Source organism: Stenella coeruleoalba (assembly GCF_951394435.1).
Source record: "Stenella coeruleoalba genome assembly, chromosome: 3".
Taxonomy (NCBI): Eukaryota; Metazoa; Chordata; class Mammalia; order Artiodactyla; family Delphinidae; genus Stenella; species Stenella coeruleoalba.
Genome location: NC_137148.1, coordinates 63,824,385 through 63,846,018, shown reverse-complemented (window position 1 = coordinate 63,846,018; position 21,634 = coordinate 63,824,385). Strand labels below are relative to the sequence as shown.

Genomic DNA, 21,634 nt, shown 5'->3' with positions numbered 1-21,634 from the left:
TTCAGGTCCATCCTTACTTATTACTTTACCAAAATAAAATTTGGACTCTGGAGTATCTTTGATAATGGATTTTCCATTGTAGCACACCAACTGCATAAGCCATCACTGGCCCACAGCTTAAAAATATTATTATTGGGCTTCCCTGGTGGCACAGTGGTTGAGAGTCTGCCTGCCGATGCAGGGGACACGGGTTCGTGCCCCGGTCCAGGAAGATCCCACATGCCGCAGAGCGGCTGGGCCTGTGAGCCATGGCCGCTGAGCCTGCGTGTCCGGAGCCTGTGCTCCGCAACGGGAGAGGCCACAACAGTGAGAGGCCCATGTACCGCAAAAAAAAAAAAAAAAAAAAAAATTATTATTGAACAGGGGGAAAAAAAAAGCTAAAATCTACTATATTACTTACAGCACTTGAATTTTTTTTATTGGCTAATGATGTACTTTTTCACGAAATGTTTCATTTCTGTGACATGAGTAGTAAGCAGAAGGTTAGGAAAAATACTGTAGCTCCCATATACCATTTCTAACAGAGCAGAAGAGAACCTGCAGGCAGAGGACATGGATTCTAGGCTCAGTTCAGCCCCCACCCAGGTGGCTGACATGGGGAACCCACTTTATCTGAGATTCACTTTCCTTGTCAAATTAAGATAACATGTATGGCCAGTATAGAGTATTGCTCTTAGTAAGTTATTAATGCTAAATGATATTTTGGGAAATGTACTGAGTATTTTTAAAGATAACTAATACACTTGACTGTTAGGGCATCTTTTCTGAGATGGATCTAAGAATAAAACCTAAATGACCCCCTCACCCCACCTTCTTCTTGTAGAAAAATGAGATAAGGGGGGCCAGAGAAGGATTCAGACATGGTGAGGATAAATGCAAATTCTATCTGACCCTAAGCTTAGAGAAAATGAATTTGGACAAATGTCAATTACAATCAACATTCACAGCTTTCATGATTAATAAGCAATAAGTTCATGCTCCTATGAACTTCAAGTTATAAATTATGAAAACCAACAGAATTCTAGTTGTACTTACTGCAAGAACAATTCATACCTGGGTCCTGTTTGCTTTCATCCTCGTTGACCAAGAATCCCATGTGATAATTCCCCACCTGTTGTGAGTAACTTTTTTCTAATTCACAAACTGGTGGATAATGGGTAACAAAGAGGGTTAAGGATTTCACCTAAAGCAGTGAGACACAATGAAAGTTATTTTATTTTTAAATTTTAATTTAAACTTTTCTCCAACTTTATTTTGAAAAATTTCAAACCTTCATAAAAGCTTCAAGACAAGTACAATGAACACTCATGTATTCTTTATCTAAACAATCATTTGTTAATATTTTGCCATATTTCCCCTTTCTTCCTCCCTCCCCCTCTACACACACACACACACACACACACTTTTTTTCCTGAACCATTTGAGAATTGTAGACCTCATGACACTTGGTCCCTAAATACTTAAGATTCTATCTTCTGAGAACAAAAACATTCTCCTATATAACCAGAATAAAATTATTACACTCAAGAAGTTTAACAATGATATAGCACTATTTACTAATATATAGTCCATGAATTTCTCTTACTGTCCCAATAATGTTCTTCAGAAATTTCTTTATATTAAAAAAAAAAAATCAAGACTCATGTGGTGCACTTAGTCATGCCTCTTTAGTTCCCATTAATCTAGAACAGTTCCCAGACTTCTCTTTTTTCACTTCTATGTCTTTAAAATTTTTTGAAGTATCCAGGAGGGCTGTTTTGCATAATCTCCCTCATTCAATTCAGATTAAAACTTATTACCAGCAATATTACATATATACATAGGTGACATACCCTTTTCAGCATATCACATCAGGAGGTACATGATGTCAGTCTGATCTATTATTGGGGATGCTAAAGCTGATTATTTGGTTTAAGTGTGTGCCCAGAAGATTCCTTCACTGTACTGACACCTCTCTCCTTTGTAATTAATAAATAACTTGGGGGGTGATACTTTGAAACTGTGTGAATATCATTTTCTCCAACAATCTTTCATCCAAAGGTTTTACTATCTGTTGATCATCATTGCCTGAATCAGTTATTATTCTGGTAGTTAATAAATGCCGATTACTAGGCATATACCCTGAGAAAACCAAAATTCAAAAAGAGTCATGTACCAAAATGTTCATTGCAGCTCTATTTACAATAGCCCGGAGATGGAAACAACCTAAGTGCCCATCATCGGATGAATGGATAAAGAAGATGTGGCACATATATACAATGGAATATTACTCAGCCATAAAAAGAAACGAAATTGAGGTATTTGTAATGAGGTGGATAGACCTAGAGTCTGTCATACAGAGTGAAGTAAGTCAGAAAGAAAAAGACAAATACCGTATGCTAACACATATATATGGAATTTAAGAAGAGAAAAAAATGTCATGAAGAACCTAGGGATAAGACAGGAATAAAGACACAGACCTACTGGAGAACGGACTTGAGGATATGGGGAGGGGGAAGGGTGAGCTGTGACAGGGCGAGAGAGAGTCATGGACATGTACACACTAACAAACGTAAGGTAGATAGCTAGTGGGAAGCAGCCGCATGGCACAGGGACATCGGCCCGGTGCTTTGTGACTGCCTGGAGGGTTGGGATAGGGAGGGTGGCAGGGAGGGAGACTCAAGAGGGAAGAGATATGGGGACATATGTATATGTATAACTGATTCACTTTGTTATAAAGCAGAAACTAACACACCATTGTAAAGCAATTATACCCCAATAAAGATGTTAAAAAACAAAACAAAACAAAGCTTTCTCTATTAGCTGGAATTTTGTAAAGTAGAGCTTTCCCTTCTTCCTCCCTACCCTCACCATTTTAAAATTTATTTTTGTGTTGTTAGTATCAATACAGACTTGTGGATTACTTAAATAGCAATGTTTTAAAGCACAGTTATATGTGTTCTAGAAATCCCTATCTTAAGGGAAGTTAACACCAAATCTTGGTCTAAACATTAGCAGCAAAGGGTAATCAAATTGAAGAACTCCAGTTTTGATTCATCTGCTATTCGCCTTATTAAAAGTCAGAACATATGTCTTTTCTCTAAAAACAATTACAAATAAACCTATTAAGGCAGAATTTCTTTGACAAGTTGCTCTTAAAATCTGCCCTGAAATATCTTAGGACCAGCTGTCTCCCCAGTGTCCCTTCCCTGAGCTGACGGGCATTTCTAGCTGGAAGACCTAAGGGTTTGGGTTACACCACTGTCCCCCTCAAGGCCATTTTCACCCTGCAGCAGCAACACGTAGCCTCCCTGACTCCTCCTTTTCCTCTCTTCCCCATCCCAGCAATCAAAAGACATCATGAAAAATAAAGATTTTCATCCATAAAAAAGTTAGGGACTCTTGTTCCTGAAGAATCCTCTTCAATGACTTAACTCCAAAGTAAACTTTATCTAAAACTAACACTTTCTTCATCAACATTTAAAATATCCAAAAACTGCTACAGAAGCAATGAAAACATAAGTGACAAATTCAATTCTGTCCTAATTTGTTCCTGAAGGTTCTTAAATGACTCTTTGAAATTGCGACAAACTGCTTTTGGCAGCCAGCCTCCAACATGGCCCCAGAGATCTTCGCTTCCCAATGCTCATGCTCTTGAGTGGCCTCTTCCACACTGATCAGGGCTGGCCCTGTGTACTCAACAACATGATGGCAAAATAAAATGCACTGCTGCTTCTACCTTGGCCTCTTGGAATGCCTCCTCTGGGGGAAGCCAGATGCCACTCTGTAAGGATACTCAAGCAGCCCATGGAGAGGCCCACAGCGAAAGAAACTGAGGGCCCTGGCCAATCGCCAGCACCAACTTGCCAGCCACGTGCGTGAGCCACGTTGGAAGAGGATCCTGTAGCCCTGGGTGATAACTTGACTGCAACCTCAGAAGAGGCCCTGGGCCAAAACCACCCAGCCAGGCTGCTCCCAAATTTCTCACCTCCAGATACTCTGAGAGACAATAAATGATTATTGTTGTTTTAAGCCACCAAGTTTCAGGGTATTTTGTTATGCAGTCATAGTAACTGATACACTGCTATAGAGTAGATACAATTAAAGGAAACTCGAAGTTGACAGATTCAGCTCTGTCATAATTTGTTCCTGAAGGCTCAAAACAAAGGAATGTCTTAATTAATCTAGTTTTTATTAAATGAAAGATTCTTTAAATTCTGTAGTGCTTTACAATTTTCCAAAGTGTCACGCACATGATTTCATATATCCCCATAATAACCCTTTCTCCCCTTACCCCTAAAAAGCCCCTCCCTGCTTCCTTCTCCCCACTAGTTTGCTCTCTGTATATGTGAGTCTGCTTCTTTTTTGTTATATTCACTACTTTGTTGTATTTTTTGATTCCACATAAGTGATATCATACAGTATTTGTCTTTCTCTGTCTGACCTATTTCACTTAGCATAATGCCCATCCATGTTGCTGCAAATGGCAAAATTCCATTTTTTTTTTTTTACAGCTGAGTAGTATCCTTTTTTTTTTAACATCTTTATTGGAGTATAATTGCTTTACAATGTTGTGTTAGTCTCTGCTTTATAACAAAGTGAATCAGCTATACATATACATATATTCCCATATCTCCTCCCTCTTGCATGAGTAGTATTCTTAAATGAATGTTTAAAAAGTGTGTTTTGGAGGCAGATATAGAACTATACCGAACCTGTAGTTTCTACAATGATTAAAGAAAAGTTCCTGAGCTATATCTTTTTGAAAATACAGAATTTCTTTAAAAGTAAAAAGTATTTATTTTAAAACAGAAAATATGTCATCATTAACTATGTAATCTAACTAAACGTTTAAACAAAAAATTGAGGGCCACAAAACTTTAAAGAAAAGGGGATTTTATTTTTGCAAAGAAATACGAGCAAAAATGTGCTTTTATTGGCTATTTAAGGAAGAAAGAAAGAAATGAAAATGGAAGGAAGACACAGAGACAAAGAAAAGTTAAAAAGTAGAGAACAAAATAGAAAAAGAAAAACCAAAGAAGAGACAAGGTACAGGGGCAGGTGCTAAGGTGAGAGAAAAAAAGGAGAGATCAAAATGAACAAAACCAGAGACAGTTAATAAAGGGGACAGTTTGATGGAGATGACAGAGGTGCAAAGTTTGACACAAACAAAAGTTCACATTCAGATGCTTAGAAACGAACTCTGGGACTTCTCTGGTGGCGCAGTGGTTAAGAATCCACCTGCCAATGCAGGGGACATGGGTTTGATCCCTGGTCGGGAAGATCCCACGTGCCGTGGAGCAACCAAGCCCGTGCACCTCAACTACTGAGCCTGTGCTCCAGAGTCCGCGAGCCACAACTACTGAAGCCCGCGCGCCTAAAGCCTGTGCTCCGCAACAAGAGAAGCCACCGCAATGAGAAGCCCACGCACTGCAAGAGTAGCCCCCGCTCGCCACAACCAGAGAAAGCCCACGCACAGCAACAAAGACCCAATGCAGCCAAAAAAAAAAAGAAATGAACTCTAAAAAAAAAAAAGACACATGCACTGAAGGTGTTACTAAGATAGAGACATCGAAAGATCAGATCAAAGGTCTTATAAGGAGACCTTCTAGGATATTGTTGAAAAAAGTATTTCACAGGGCAAAAATGGCACTATCTCTTATTTGGTTCTTTTCTCAAGGATTGGGTTGCAGGTGATGGGCCCTGCTCTTGATTTAGTTTGCCAAGGAGAGTAAGATACAGTTCTAGGTGGAAATATTGCCAAGGAGGCCTTTCTCCTACTGATCAGGTTTATTCTGCCTCAGCAAAAGAAAGCAAGACACATCAAAGAACTACAAACGTTACTTAGGGACAATCTACCTGAGTTCCATATATAGCATTTGAATGATCAATTGCAGGAACAGGATCAACTGCAGGATAATATTGAATATTTTGAAACTGAGGTCAGGAAAACAATCTGTATAGTATGCACCATTCCTGTACAAAAAGGTATGCAAGATACTTACATCTCTAATAAAATGCTCAAGTGTAGCATAAGCAATGGCGATTCCATCATGGGTGCTTGTCCCTCTTCCCAATTCATCCAAGATAACCAAAGACTGTGATGTTGCTTTTCTTATTATTTCTGCTGTGTCAGCCAGTTCTTCCATAAATGTACTCTGTCCTTTACATATGTTATCTGCAGCCCCCATCCTACAAACAAGATGACAAAATCCTGATTTTCCTCTGTACTTCATTATTAGGAAGCCAGACATTATTTTCTGAGCAATAACTATAAAAGATCCCTACAGGGGTCTATGTACTTTGAGCCAATAACAGCTGAAATTGTATTAAAAGAAAATATGTTGGATATAAAGAGTGTCTAACATCAAATGGCACCTTATAGAAACATTCTGGGTAGAACCTGAGGTACTGGACAGAGCTCTTGAAAAGCAGGGAAACCTCTGACTCAGCCTCTTTCTGACCAATCATTTCAAATCAAGGTTTTAGTACTCACAGGGGAAAACAACGCTTCTCTGTATCACTGTGTGCAAAATCCTTGAGTACTAGGATGCTGTACAATCAAAGGCTTTTTCCAGTGTTTCCTGAAGAAGATTCCACACCGATATTACAAATTAAAGTACCATGTTGAAATAAAACTTTTCTTTTTTTTTTTTTACTAGAACTAGAATTATGGAGGTTTAAATAACCTCAGGCACCTAATACAGGTTCCTAAAGTGGACTTCATGGAACAGTGCTCTTAGAGATGTCAAGAAACAGGTTCAAAAGTTGTAAGAGCTCTTTCCTGTAAGACTTCTTAGAGCCTTTAATATTCTACTACATATTGTGCATTTCTTACACCTGATCTAGTACACAGCATTTCTAACTCATTTAACCATGGACCCTTGAAACTTCTGGAGCACCTTCTGACAATAATGGTTTACAGAACACATTTGGGAGAATGTAAAAAAAAATCTGGGGGGAAAAATTAGGTATTTGCACTCCAGGTCATGTAGTTTGCAGCAAAACCTAGAATTCAGACTCTGACCCACTAGCCAGCTTTGTGGACGCTGGTGACTATTTTCTCAGCAAAATACCTTCATCAATTTAGTTTTTCTACAACAGTTCACATGTGACCTACAGCAGCATAATATGTCTCTTATTTCTGGAAAAACTCATGGTAAAACCGAGCCTTAACTATCCTGTGGCTGGAGCCACGTACTGGGCAGGAGCAATGGAGTATAATGCCCACCTCCTCAACTTCCAAAGACTGGTGGCACCTTAGGAGAACTGCTCCACTAATCAGTGGCATTTAGAAACTGTAATTAACTACATCTATGATGGAGGTGATAGTGCTGTCGATTCCGTCTCCTTTAAAATCGATAACTACAAAACATAATTTCTGAAATGTTGTTAACCCAGGAGCATTCTGGTTACTTTTTCAAAGTTTAAATCCTGTTATTTACCTCAATTTTCAATGTTTACTTTACTAATATGTTCCCTACCACAAAGCAAGAATATTAAACTTTCCTATCTCTGCAACCACTCTGAATTCTTCAGAACCATAATGTTTGATTCTCACTTAACAATGTTTGATTTTATTCCTGACAGGTTGTGAACTGACAAAAAGAACATATCTTTCGCTGATAATAAAATAGCTCTGATAAGGCAAATATCTGGGCGGGGGTATCTTTGATTCAAGAGTTAGAAAAACAAGCAAGCACTGGCTAAGATTTTAATGAAACAGTTTACGTATACTTAAGTGATTTCTAGAAATAGTACGGTAACAGAGTGGTCTCACTGGGAACTGCAGGAATTGTAGAATGCTTTGGGGAAAGACATTCTAAGGTGAGATTTCAAAACAGGAGGGAAGGCTGAATGATCAATCAATAAAAAAAGATGGTAGCTAATTGGTTCCTTCAGGAAAAAAAAAACAAAAAACGACAACAAAGATGTGTCCCTACTTACACCATATTCCAAAATCAATGTATATGAATTTAAAAGTTGAATGTAAAAATAGAAACCATACACATACCAAGCAGTCTAGATGAAATTTAATCTCTAGACAGGTGGGTGGATGGCTTTATATACATGGCATCAAAACATGTGTGTAGCAAAATGCCATGGTACCAATGTGTCTTACGGTATTACAGGGTTTCTGTCCTTAAGGAGGTCAGGCCAGATTTCAGGGGATCTTGGGTGTATTTTTATTAAACAATGGTCCCAACTCTACTATTAGACCAGTAGTTTTCAAATACCTTTTACCTGTTAAATCCTTTGTTCACATGAAATTTTACAAAGAAACTCACTCTGCCAATCAGATCAAAGGAACACTGATTTGGTCGAGAACCCAGCACTGAGGCCTCGCTTCCCTTCTAGAGGGGGCGCTGTGGGATTCCTAACACCCTGTAGAACAGTTTGAAAGCCACTCCATTATAGGAGCCAAAACATTTTTTCACAATTCTATTTTTCCATAGCACCTGATGATAAAGTAGCAATGCTGCCCAGCAGACACTAAAGAAATGGTGGCGCCTTAACCAGTCACTGAGGCCACTGGGGAAGTATGTGTTTGTAACTGTGGGAACTGTTTATTGATAAAAATATTTTCTGGGGCCTCCCTGGTGGCGCAGTGGTTGAGAGTCCGCCTGCCGATGCAGGGGACAAGGGTTTGTGCCCCGGTCCGGGAGGATCCCATGTGCCGCGGAGCGGCTGGGCCCGTGAGCCATGGCCGCTAAGCCTGCGCGTCCGGAGCCTGTGCTCCGCAACGGGACAGGCCACAGCAGTGAGAGGCCCGCGTACCGCCAAAAAAAAAAAAAAAAAAAAATATATATATATATATATATATATATATATTTTTTTTTTCTGTTAACTTCTCTTAAGAAATTTCCTTTAAGGAATTCCTCTTCTTAAATTTATTTTTCCAATAAATTTCAGCAATATAAAGATTTTATATGATTCTGATGGACACAGAATTTTATCAATAAATCCATTTTCCTTTTGGTCTTGGTTACTAGGAAACAACTGGGTAGCACCTTATAATGACAAATAGCAACACTGACTTTATCTTAGGTTTCTGTCCTTACTTGTCCTTGATCTTTGAATACCATTTTACTTTCTTGTTGTCCTGCTCTATTGTATATATCCCAGTAAACTGTCTAAAATAAGTTTTGGAAATAAGGCAGGGTATAACACCATTAACAAAAGGTCTGTAATTTTCTATTAATCCGACAAGCATTTACGACACATCCTACTGGACAATGATTCTGAAATTTTTCAAATGTTAAAATATGTTAGAGATTTAAGGAATTCAGAACATATGTCATTATTATCATTCTGCCTGTATTTGTATTCAAATGCAGGGAAAAATGGAAAATGCATTCTTTAGGTTTCATCTCAGAGTAAGTTTGCTCTGACAGGTTACAGATATGTGATTAAGAAAAAAAAATCACTCTGATATTTTTAGGAGTGGCGGCTGACTAATCTTTCTAATCCCCTACTCCCTCCTCGTCTAACCCTTATATAGGTCAACAAAGCTTAATAAAGCATTAATGGAGAAAAGAAATTACTACTTTTTTGAATCAGTTTCTAAAATCAAGAACACTTTCATGAAAATTTGAACAAGGGTTTGTTTTTATGAGGTCTTGATATTTTGAGATAACATTCTAGATGTTTCTAAATTATAGCAAGTAGGGTGGGGCTCTGTCCCTTCAAACCACAATCTTTGGGCCTTATGAAAGGAAAATGCTAGCATGAGGGAGAAAGTCTGAAATTAACAGGTGGAAAAAAGGATTCTTTATATTGAATGATAAGTAATTGGAGCTTAAATATGAAAACTGTTAACTAGAGGAAATGATTATTGTACTGCATCAGGATTTTTTTGGACATACTTTAAGTGCTTTTAAAATAATATATAAGTACATATATTTTACATATATATAACTAAAATTTATCATTTTTAAAAATTATTTATTTATTTATTTTTGGCTGTGTTGGGTCTTTGCTGCTGTGCTTTCTCTAGTTGTGGCGAGCTGGGGCTACTCTTCGTTGCAGTGCGCGGGCTTCTTCTCTTGTTGTGGAGCATGGGTTCGAGGCACGCGGGCTTCAGTAGTTATGGCACGCAGGCTCAGTAGTTGTGGCACACGTAAAATTTACCATTTTAACACTTTTTAGGTGTATAATTCAGTGGTATTAAGCACATTCACAATGTTGTGCAGTCATCACTACTATCCATTAGCAGAACTTTTTCATCATCTCAAAATAACCCATCAAAAAATAACTACCTATTCTTCTCTCCCCTCAGCCTCTGCCTCTATGAATCTGCCTCTTCTAGTTCCTCAGATAAGTGAAATCATACTCTATTTGTCCTCTAAGTGTTTCGTATAGGAGGGCTTTTATATTAGCTAATTTTGCCTTCTTTTTCGAATTGAAGATGTTCTACTCACTTCATTTCGCTAAAAACTTTGCAGAATTCTGTACAGTATGGGTGTTTTAGCTTGGGTTTTTTTTGCACATTATGTAATTTTTACAGAAGGAAATAATCTCCTGAATAGCAAAGTACTCTAACTTAAGAAGGATGGTGTAAGGAAGAAAAAAAAAGTTAAAGTCTAAGAAGAGAAAAGAGCTTCAAAAGAATACCAAATATTGAAAGATGTGTAGATACAGCATGGTATTTAAAAGGTATAAAAAAATGTGAAGTAGTAGATCTGTATCACATTTACACATAAACATTAACCCAGCAATGGAATGAAATCACAAATAATTTATCACTACATATGTGCATTTTTTAAAAGCCTGGAAGGCCATACACCTAAAGGACGATTTCCAGGTAGTGGAATTACAGGTGATTTAAATTTTTTTCCTTTTTGAGCTTTTCTATAGTTTTAAATTTTGCACAATGAATAAGCTTTACAGTATCATTAGAAAAACAAATGTTATTTTAAAAATCACAGTACATTTAAAACACTTTATACTCTATTGATACATTTAAAACGCTTTATACTCTACTGTACCATTGTGTTAAGACAAGGCAAAATGACTGCAATTAGCAAGATAAATAACCAGCTTTCTTCTACCAATATCAAAAACACCTCATTAGCAGCAATGAAATTATTATAATAGATAATGAAAAAGGTTTCTTTATCTAGGGTAATTGTTTCTACTAACAGCTGCAATCAGATCACACTATGGTATTTAAAGTCAATTTATAACAGCTATTACAGTGAACTGCAAATATAACCAAAAAAACACTACAACAATCTTTCAGTGTCAATGGAAACATAGCTGAAAATCAAGGCAGCAATCCAGGAAAATGCCAAACTTGTATTGGCTCACATGAAACCATGTTCACTAGAACCACCTACAAAGCACATGCAGGCCACATAAGGACACAGGTGTTTTCCTATCAAAGGAAACCCACAGTGTGCTGACTGGTCAAATCATTCCCCAACACATCTACTTGTCTATTCAGTGGGATAGTCCCAAGAAATTCAAAGGAAAATAGTTAACTATTTCTTAACTATTTTCTGTGAAACAACACAAATAATTAAGGCCATCAAAGCAAGGATAAATCAGTCATGAGGGAAAAGACTAACCAGATTAATTAATAAGTTCAATACAGGGAAACGCAACACAACCAGAGGAGGCATTCTTATAACTGAACTCACACTATGAGCTTGAGCAAATCACAATCTCTGTTTCTGCTTTTCCTTCTGTAAAATGTCAAGTGTTGAAACTAAATAATAGCTCCTAAACCTGGATATGTTTCTGAGTCACTTGCAGAGGTTCTTTTTTTAAAAATATTTTTTTCAGTTGAAGTATAGTTGATTTACAATGTCATATTAGTTTCAGGTGTACAGCACAGTGATTCAGTTATATATATGTAAATATATGTGTGTGTGTGTATATATTCTTTTTCAGATTCTTTTCACTTATAGGTTATTACAAAATATTGCATACAATTCCCTGTCCTATACGGTAGGTACCTGTTGGTTATCTATTTTATAAACAGTAGTGTGTATATATTAATCCCAACCTCCTAATTTATCACCCCCCGTTTCCCCTTTGATAGCCATAAGTTTGCTTTCTATGTCTGTGGGGCTATTTCTGCTTTGTAAGTAAGTTCAAATGAACCTTTTTTTTTTTTTAAGATTCCACATATAAAGGATATCATATGATATTTTTCTTTCTCTGTCTGACTTACTTCACTTAGCATGATAATCTCTAGGTCCATCCATGTTGCTGCAAATGGCATTATATCATTCTTTTCTATGGCTGAGTAATATTCCATCGTGTATGTATACACATACACACACATACACATACACACACACACACACACACACACACACACACACACACACACACACACACACACTACATCCTCTTTATTCAGTCATCTGTCAAAGGACATTTAGGTTGCTTCCATGTCTTGGATACTGTAAACAGTGCTGCAATGAACACTGGGGTGCATGTATCTTTTTGAATTATAGTTTTCTCCAGATATATGCCCAGGAGTGGGACTGCTGGATCATATGGCAACTCTATTTTTAGTTTTTTAAAGAACATCCAAACTGTTCTCCATAGTAGCTGTACCAATTTACATTCCCACCAACAGTGTAGGAGGGTTTCTTTTTCTCCACACCCTTTCTAGCATTTATTATTTGTAGACTTTTTGATGATGGCCCTTCTGACTGGAGTGAGATGATACCTCACTGTAGTTTTGATATCCATTTCTCTAATAATTAGCGATGTTGAGCATTTTTCCATGTGCCTGTTGGCCATCTGGATGTCTTCCTTGGAGAAATGTCTACAGATTCAATGCAATCCCTATCAAATTACCAAGGGCATTTTCCACAAAACTAGAACAAAAATTTAAAAATTTGTATGGAAACACAAAAGACCCTGAATAGCCAAAACAATCTTGAGAAAGAAAACTGCAGCTGAAAGAATTAGGCTCCCTGACCTCAGACTATACTGCAAAGCTATAGTAATCAAAACAGTATGGTACTGGCACAAAAACAGACATACAAATCAGTGGAACAGGATAGAAAGCCCAGAAGTAAACCCATGCACCTATGGTCAATTAATCTACAACAAAGGAGGTAAGAATATACAATGGAGAAAAGACAGTCTCTTCAATAAGTGGTGCTCCAAAAACTGGACAGTTACATTTAAAAGAATGAAATTAGAACATTTTCTAACACCATACACAAAAACAAACTCAAAATGGATTAAAGACCTAAATGTAGGACCAGATACTATAAAACTCCTAGAGGAAAATATAGGCAAAAAGCTCTTTGATGTATATTATAGCAATATTTTTTTGTATCTGTCTCCTAGAGTAATAAAAACAAAAATAAACAAATGAGACCTAATTAAACTTAAAAGATTTTGCACACCAAAGGAAACTGTAAACAAAATGAAAAGACAACCTACAGAATGGGAGAAAATATTTGCAAATGATGCAACTGACAAGGGATTAATTTCCAAAATATAAAAACAGCAAACAGCCCAATCAAAAATGGGAAGACCTAAGCACGAGTTCTTAATTACAAAGTCCAGGAGTCTCCTTCATCATACCGATAACAACTGTATCTCCAGGGAATCTACATTCCAGGGACATGCCTGGAATCTGCACTTAAAACTAAACGAAACCAAACCCTCAGGTGACTTTGAAGCATTAAATTCATACGACCACTTCCCATCAAAAAGATGAAGTGAGGTATCTCCTGTTTGGCAGACACAGCTACAGGAGCTAAATAAACCAGAGAGGCACTCACAAGGCAACATTTCTGTTGCCAATAAAATTCTCAACAGCCCACTCATTCCGTAAAATATAATGTGGTTTTTAGTGCTGGTATTTACTACCAACTAGAAGACATGTACTCAGTCAAGATATTTTCCTTCTGTCCAAGAAGTATACATATATTTTAACAGAGTAAAAATACTCCACAGTAGGTACTCAATCAATATGTGCTGAATTAAACTAAATTCAGCAAACAAACCAGTTATCATCCACAAAGCCAAAAGCAAACATTTAAGATAATTTAATTTAAGCATTTGAAGACCTATTACCTTCCAATTCTCTCTCAAAGTAAACACAATGGTGCGATTCTGAGTACAAAGCATTCCTGAAGCTGGGGACCATAAGAAAGAGTTTATGTGGGGAGGGTGGCATGAAAATTATTAACCAGAGGCCACTTAATGTAAATACTCCTTTCTACCAACATTTAATTGACATAAATAGAAAGAAATTATGCTGAGAGAAGCCAATTGTTTTGTTGTTTTTTTTCAACCAGACTTAATAATTCATCGCTTTTCTAAAACTTAAATACTGAGTCCAAAAAGTTGAATGAGGTTTAAGTTTGCACTTATCAGGATAATAAGAAACAGATCTTAATTGAGTGATGCACTCAAAGATGTTAATAATCCTTGGAAATATGTGTCTAGAAATATAATATTTCACCAATGAGTACATATATCACCAATTAGGGCCAAATGTATATGTTTGCCAAAATTCTACTTTTAAAAAATCCTTCTTATTCAGAGGAAGGTTCATGAGGTTACAACATCCAGGAAAAGACTCCCAAAGCCTCCTGTTTATAGCTTTTCATGCATTTATTTATTCTTCTTACGGCACAGCACACACCACATAGTAGGCACTCAATGAATATTTATGAAAAACATGAATTTAAACCTAGTGTAGTAAATGTCCAATTAATAATGCAAAAATAACCAATTTAAAGATAAAGTTTGGGAATTCCCTGGCAGTCCAGTGGTTAGGACTCCATGCTTCCACTGCACGGGGCACGAATTCGATCCCTGGCTGGGGAACTAAGATCCCGCATGCCACGCGGCATGAACAAAAAAAAAAAAGACCAAGTTTGGAGCCAAATTTTATGCACACATCTGCTAGATTTTAATATTTTTTCCATTGAGCGCAAAAAAGGATCTGAAGTGATTTAGAATAACAAAATATTTATAACAGAAGAGTTACAATGAATATGAAAGTAAGATTACAAGCCATATAGTAGATGCTCAAATTTGAGACAGCAAGTTTAGCAGGAGCTTTTAAAATGCTAATTTTAGGGTCTCACGCTGAAGATTCCAATATAATAGGTTTGTGACAGGCCTTAGAAAGCAGCATTTTTAACAAGCATCTCTGATTCTGATGCAGCTGTTCTAAGAATCATGCTAGAGAAATACTCATGGAGAAATACTCCCATATAAGAAGAGATGGGGAAAATTAAACCAAATTTGTTTCTACACTTGCGCCTCAAATTTAGCTCTTAACCTCTTGGCAGTCAAGACAAAAAGGAATTAAAGGGGGAGCAGCCATTGGCTGAAAACATGAGGCCTGGCAGTTTGTCAGGGAAGGCCAATAAAGTGCTTCAAATCTCTTTATAAACAGGCACAGCACGCACATGGAGAGAAAAAAATTCCTTAGCATTAATAAAATGTCATTTATCAGATGGTACTTCATGTAAAACATATTAATAGAAATGAAAATGCCCTTATGACCAATTTTTGAGACTATATAGAAACATATCAAATGGGTATTTCTTGTTCTAATTAATTTAAATCATAGGGACACACTTTTACACACTGCTGGTGGGATTCTAAACTGGTCCATGTTCCTTGAAGAACAAGAAAGATGCACATTCCTTACACTCTACAGTCCCACTCCTAGGTAAAGCCCAGAATCAGAAAACTCACACGTGTACTAGATGTGTGTAAGACAGGTATCAGCACTGTTGATATTTGCAACAAATTTGAATCATATTAGATATTAATCAAGAAAAATGGATAAACTATGGTACATGCATACAATGGACTATCATAATTAGAGAAAAATGAGTGAACTAGAATTATATGCATCCATATGGATGAAGTTCATAAATATAACATTGAGGGGGAAAAAGCCACTTGCAGAAGAATGACGCTTAAAAGCATACCAAACATAAAGTTTAAAAGCATACCAAATAATTCCATATATTATTTCAAAACATACCTATGTAGTAAAAATATAGAGAAACTCATGAGATAAAAACCAGAGTCAAAAAGGGTTACTCTGGATGGGGTGGAGGGGAACAGGACCAGGGAGGGTTATGGGTTCAGTTGGATTTGCAATGCTTTATTTCTTTAGTAGGTTGGAAGCTACAAGGGGACTGTAATATGTCTGAATAATTTCATAATAAATGAAAAATATGAGGTTATAATATTAAACCATATCCTAGTAAAAATTTAAAATCCTAGGGATATAACTGAATGTGGTCCACATAGACTCCTTTCCAATGGTAATAGGAAGAGAAGGCGAGGACAGGGGGAATGGACAAGGAACAGGGTTCTTCTACTAGAGCAGTGCATCCCAGATGGAGGTCTCAGAGGTTAAAGAGTTCAGGGAACCTCTGCATAGCAGACACACCACAGCCAATAAAAGTGTGAGACTAATCTGTAAGAACTGACAGGGGAATTCAGTTTCCCCCAGGTTAGGAAATAAAAGCAAGCTACATGATAATAATGCTTAGTATAAGACCACTTAAGAGAGAAGACTTATGTACACCTCTAACCTTGTGGAAAGTTAAATGAAAAACCATAAATAGATGCTGACCTGTAGAGAAGGAAACATTTCACTTAATACCCTACTACACCGTAAACAGTTTTCATAATAAGCTTCTCTTACTTTTAGAATTAAATAACTGAGCTCTCCAGCAAGGGCTTGGGGAAATGCTTCTCAGCCTTGCCCACATTTCAAACCCACCTGGACACATGTAAAATTCAAATTCCCAAACCCTGCCCCAGGCCAACTTAGAACCTCTGAGGGCAGGGTCCAGGTTTCAATATACTTTAAAAGCTCCATTAAAAAAAAATCCAATGTACATTAAGAGTTAAAAAAATCAAAGATGTTAAATGTGCAAAGGGCAATGTTTCTGTTATGAAAATTAAAAACACCAGTCTTGCATACTGATCTGACAGAAAGCCATCAATTCCTAAAGGAGGAAGAACTAGGGCTACTTACAGGCTGGGTTACAACTTCGGAAAAATAAAGTCTGATATGCTCTTGGGAAGGTTTAAAGCTTAGAACCCCAAATTCCATGCTACTGAGTAGGGAAGAGAAGTCTGTCCAGGAAAAAAGTATTCCCAGACAATGACCATATATGCATTTCATTAGATGCCTATGAAACATCTCATTTTGACTCATATAACCCTTAACATTTTTTGGGCAGGGGAGTACTTTTGTTACCTGTTTATTTCAGAATTTTGAAAATGTTCATAAGCCAAACTAAAGAAAAGTCACCATAATCCTATATCTTTTACAATATTTTGGAATGCAGCCTTCTATATAGATGGTTTTCTCTGCATATATTTACATATACAATTTGTCATACAAAAGTGGAATCACACTGAATGCCAAGTTTCATAACCAGCTCTTTTTCATGTGTTGTAATAAGAATATTCTTTCATGTGATACTACTTCTGGATTGGCCCATCAGGACCAGGTAACTATAAAATGTACCCCCAAGTAGATGAATAAACTAATGTGTTTGCAGGAGTTAACTCAGAATGAATGCTACTATACTGAAACAATGCATTTGGTGTTGGCAAGGTTTAGAGTGTGGAATATTTGGTTAACTTCTTTCAAGGATGACAGCTAAGACCAGCAATTCGTAGTGATTTCACACCCTTCAAAAATTATTCTCAAAACCTGGTATTATCAAACTTTTTGTTTTATAGATGTGAGACCTGAGGCTAAGTTTAGAAAAGGAGTACTATACTAACATATATATGAAGACAGACTTTTAAATCCAAAATACTAATGACACAGACTCTAGAAGAAGGAACAAAACTCAAATTTATTGAGTACCTATTACATACCAGGCACTTCATGTACTTAATTCCCACAATAATCTGTGATTAAGCAGTATTATCTCCATTTTATAGATGAAAAAACTGAGACATTGAGAAGTCAAGTAATTCGCCAAAGGTCAGATAGTTAAGTAGAAAAAGTGGGATTTGTACCCAACTATAATACTTTTTTTTTTTTTTTTTTAATTCCATGGCACCATACTTCTTTCAAGGCTCTAGATGAATGAAGTAACTAGCACACAGTCAGGAAATTGGTGAACTTGTATTGAGACCTGACCTTTCTGGCTCTAAAGCTTCCATCCTTTCCCACATATAACCTATCTACTCACATTTTAGTAGCACTTATTATTAGCAAGAGATAAGAGAATCCTACTGACCCATGCAGAACTGGGCAAAGTCTGGGATTTTACCCTATTTATATCAAGTTAAGCCAATATGGTTTCACAGATGCTAGCAAAAGACATGAAAACCCTGAATCAGAAACAAAGGACTTTTACCCATATTGGTTTGCATCAGCTGTCAAGTCCCGTAAGGGCAAGGCAAAGGGCTCACCACGGATGCTGTGCATGCAGTGGGTTGTATTACAAGGCAGAAAACTGAACTTGAGGATTCACTACGTGTACAACAAAAAGAAGCACGCTTCCTCTTTGTGGGGAGATGTTATTACCTCTTCCCTCGAGACTGCTTGCTGCAAGCCCAACCCTGACAAATGCCCAGGTAGGGAGCAATCAGGGGCTTTCTTTGTGTACTCAGTAGGGACATGCAGGGACACTCAGGGTCCATGGCAGACTGCTTTTATAAACATGACCTTAAGGTCCATGAAACAACAGCTACTTAAATGGTAAAGCATAAGAGAGTGTCCCAGATTTCAGTGTTTATATCTTTATATCCTTTAACTGACTGAAATGATTCTTTGCTAATTAATGTTTTAAGGTTGTGACCAATCTTGCAGTATAGGGACTTCCCTGGTGGTCCAGTGGGTAAGACTGCGCTCCCAATGCAGGGGGCCCAGGTTCGATCCCTGGTCAGGGAACTAGATCCCGCATGCATGCCGCAACTAAGAAGTCTGCATGCCGCAACTAAAAAGATCCTGCATGCCGCAACTAAAAAGATCCTGCACGCCGCAACAAAGATCCCGTGTGCCGCAGCTAAGACCCAGTGCAGCCCTTCCCCCACAAAAAAATCCTGAAGTATAAAAGATCAATATCTCTCTGTGTTTCAGATAGATCTAGATATTCAAATAGATTAAGGTTTGATTTGTTTGCACAGACTTCATAGCTTGTGTTACAAACTTTGGCCAAATGTCTGGTCGTCTCTCTTTTCATGACGTGAGCAGCCATTTCTAATTATTGCCTAGATCTATAACTACATTAGGGATTGCAAAAAAAGAGAGGGGTGATATTCTAATACTACTATTCCTTCTCTGTTAGCTGGAACACTTCCATAAAGAGAAAATTCTTCTCATAATATTTTTGGAAAGGCATGGTAGCTGCATGATTCTTCCCCTTTATTTTTTAATTTTTATTCTCCAAAGTGACTAGTGATTTTTTGTTTTAAGTATCATGAATTCATTCTAATATCCTCTAAGGTGACTGATGCATTTTTTTAGAATCATAAATTCATGGACATAACATATTCCACTGGATACCCCTCTTAAACATGTTCAAGTCTACCACTCAAAAATAAAACAAGTCCCTTATTGGATCTCTAACCCTGTCTTCCCAGCCAATCTGCTCCAGGGTCACCTACAAACTCTATATCCTAACCTCTCACTTACTCTCTAACCCTCTTTAACTGGAGTGAGGCCCCACCACTCCACCATAACAGCTCTTGCAAAGGTCACTAGTCATATCCATTTTGCTAAAACCAAGGTGGACTTTTCAGGCTTCATCTCATTCAGTCTTTCAGCGCTGTGGACCACTTCCTTCCTCCTTGAAGCACTTTTCCCCGTGCCCCCATGACACTGGGCTGTCCTGGTTTTCCCCTGCCTCTCTGGGTACTCCTTCTCTGTTGGTTTTTCAAGCTTATCTTCTTACTCAGTCATGACATGTTGGCAGTTCTAAGGCTCAGCCTTGGAACATTATCTTCTTCACTATATTTACTCTCTGCCAACATGATCTCATCCACACCCAGGATCTCACTTCCCACTTATACAAAGATGTCTCACAACAAATCTATATTGTTACCTTTCATCTCTCCCTGTGAACTCAAACTTTATATCCAACTGACTACATGACAGCTTCCCTATGGTCTCAGAGTATTGCTACCTACTACATACAAAAACCAAGTCAATACTCAGCCATAAAAAAGAACCAAATAATGCCATTTGCAGCAACATAGATGGACCTAGAGATTAGCATACTAAGTGAAATAAGTCAAAGACAAGTATATGATATCACTCATATGTGGAATCTAATTTTTAAAAATGATACAAATAACTTATTTACAAAACAGAAACACTCACAGATTTCAAAAACAAATTTATGGTTACCAAAGGGGAAATGAGTGGGGGAGGGATAAATTAGGAGCTTGTGATTAACATATACACACTACTATATATAAAATAGATAACCAACAAGGACCTACTGTATAGGTCCTATTGAATATTCTGTAATAACCTACATGGGTAAAGAATCTGAAAAAGAATGAATATATGTATAACTGAATCACTTTGCTGTACGCCTGAAACTAACACAACATTGTAAATCAAAAAACCAAAAATAAAGTCAGGATCCAAGGAAAAAAAATCACTCTCTTCCAGTAAATGCCGGCATTCTCCACCCAGATGCACAAAGCACTGTCATCGCTGAAAACTCCATTTATCTCAGCCTCATATCCCATCTATCACCAAATCCTGTTGATTTATTTCCTGTTATTTATTACCTTTCAAATACAACTCCTTTCCATTTAAACTAACACTACAACCCAGTCCAAACTACTGATACCTCTCACCAAGGCCACCGCAAGGGCCTACTGATAAGACTGCACTGATCAACTGTGTCCTTCCTCCAAACATTCTCTGCATTTCAGCCAATGTAGATGTGATCATACCAAGCCCTGCTTAAAACCCTTCAATGGTTTCCCATGGCTTTTACACAAACTCCTAACATGGCCTACACTTTGTATAACTTGCCCTTACCTATTGTCTTCAGCTTCATGGAGAATCTTGCTCCCCTAGAGGGCCACCCTTCAGCTGTTGTCTCACTATGGTTTTTTTAATGTGAAAGAACATTTGCACATGCTGCTTTCTTGGTCTGAAATGCTCTTCTTTCCTTTGATTAGTTAACGCCTCCTTCAGATTACACATCACTTGCTAAAGGAAGCCTTCTCCTGACGTTCCTGAGCAGATCAGGTCCCAGCACCACAGGCTGCCACAGCCTCATATACCTAGCCTTTGTAGACTTGTCACAGCTGCAACTTTACATTTCTTTATACAATTTTTTGGTTTATGCTGATCTTCTCCATCAGGTAAACTTCATGGGAACAGAAACTATGATTGCTTTGTATTCTGAGTGCTTGTCATATGTTAGATGCCAAGTTAGTATATGTTGGATGAATGAACAAATGAAAATGAATGGATAAAGATCCAAATTTGCTGAATTAATGCACTTTGTCCTTTTCCAGAAGGCTTATGTTTGCTCTCACCGAATATACTTTATATAAATATTTTATATACATAGAACAGGTTCTATACATTGGTAAAAATTTTATTATACTAATATTATAAATATGTTATCATCACAAAGGTTAGTTATTGTTATTATCATTGAATTCATTCCTTGTGGCAGAAACTATTTTCTGGTTACCAATA

General features: G+C 37.3%; 1 protein-coding gene across 3 annotated transcripts in view; it reads right to left on the bottom strand.

Moving 5' to 3' along the window:
* Nucleotides 1-21,634, bottom strand: part of MSH3 (mutS homolog 3) — a 181,314-nt gene that overhangs the window by 9,005 nt on the left and 150,675 nt on the right. For 2 of the 3 annotated variants that reach the window (XM_079916011.1, XM_079916010.1), the window contains exons 21-22: nt 5,985-6,171; nt 1,054-1,183 (exon numbers count right to left, since the gene is read on the bottom strand). In XM_079916011.1, the coding sequence (XP_079772137.1) occupies nt 1,054-1,183; nt 5,985-6,171 (317 nt within the window). Of the gene's footprint in view, nt 1-1,051; nt 1,184-5,984; nt 6,172-21,634 lie in introns of those variants that run through there. The other variant, XM_079916012.1, reaches the window with a different exon arrangement.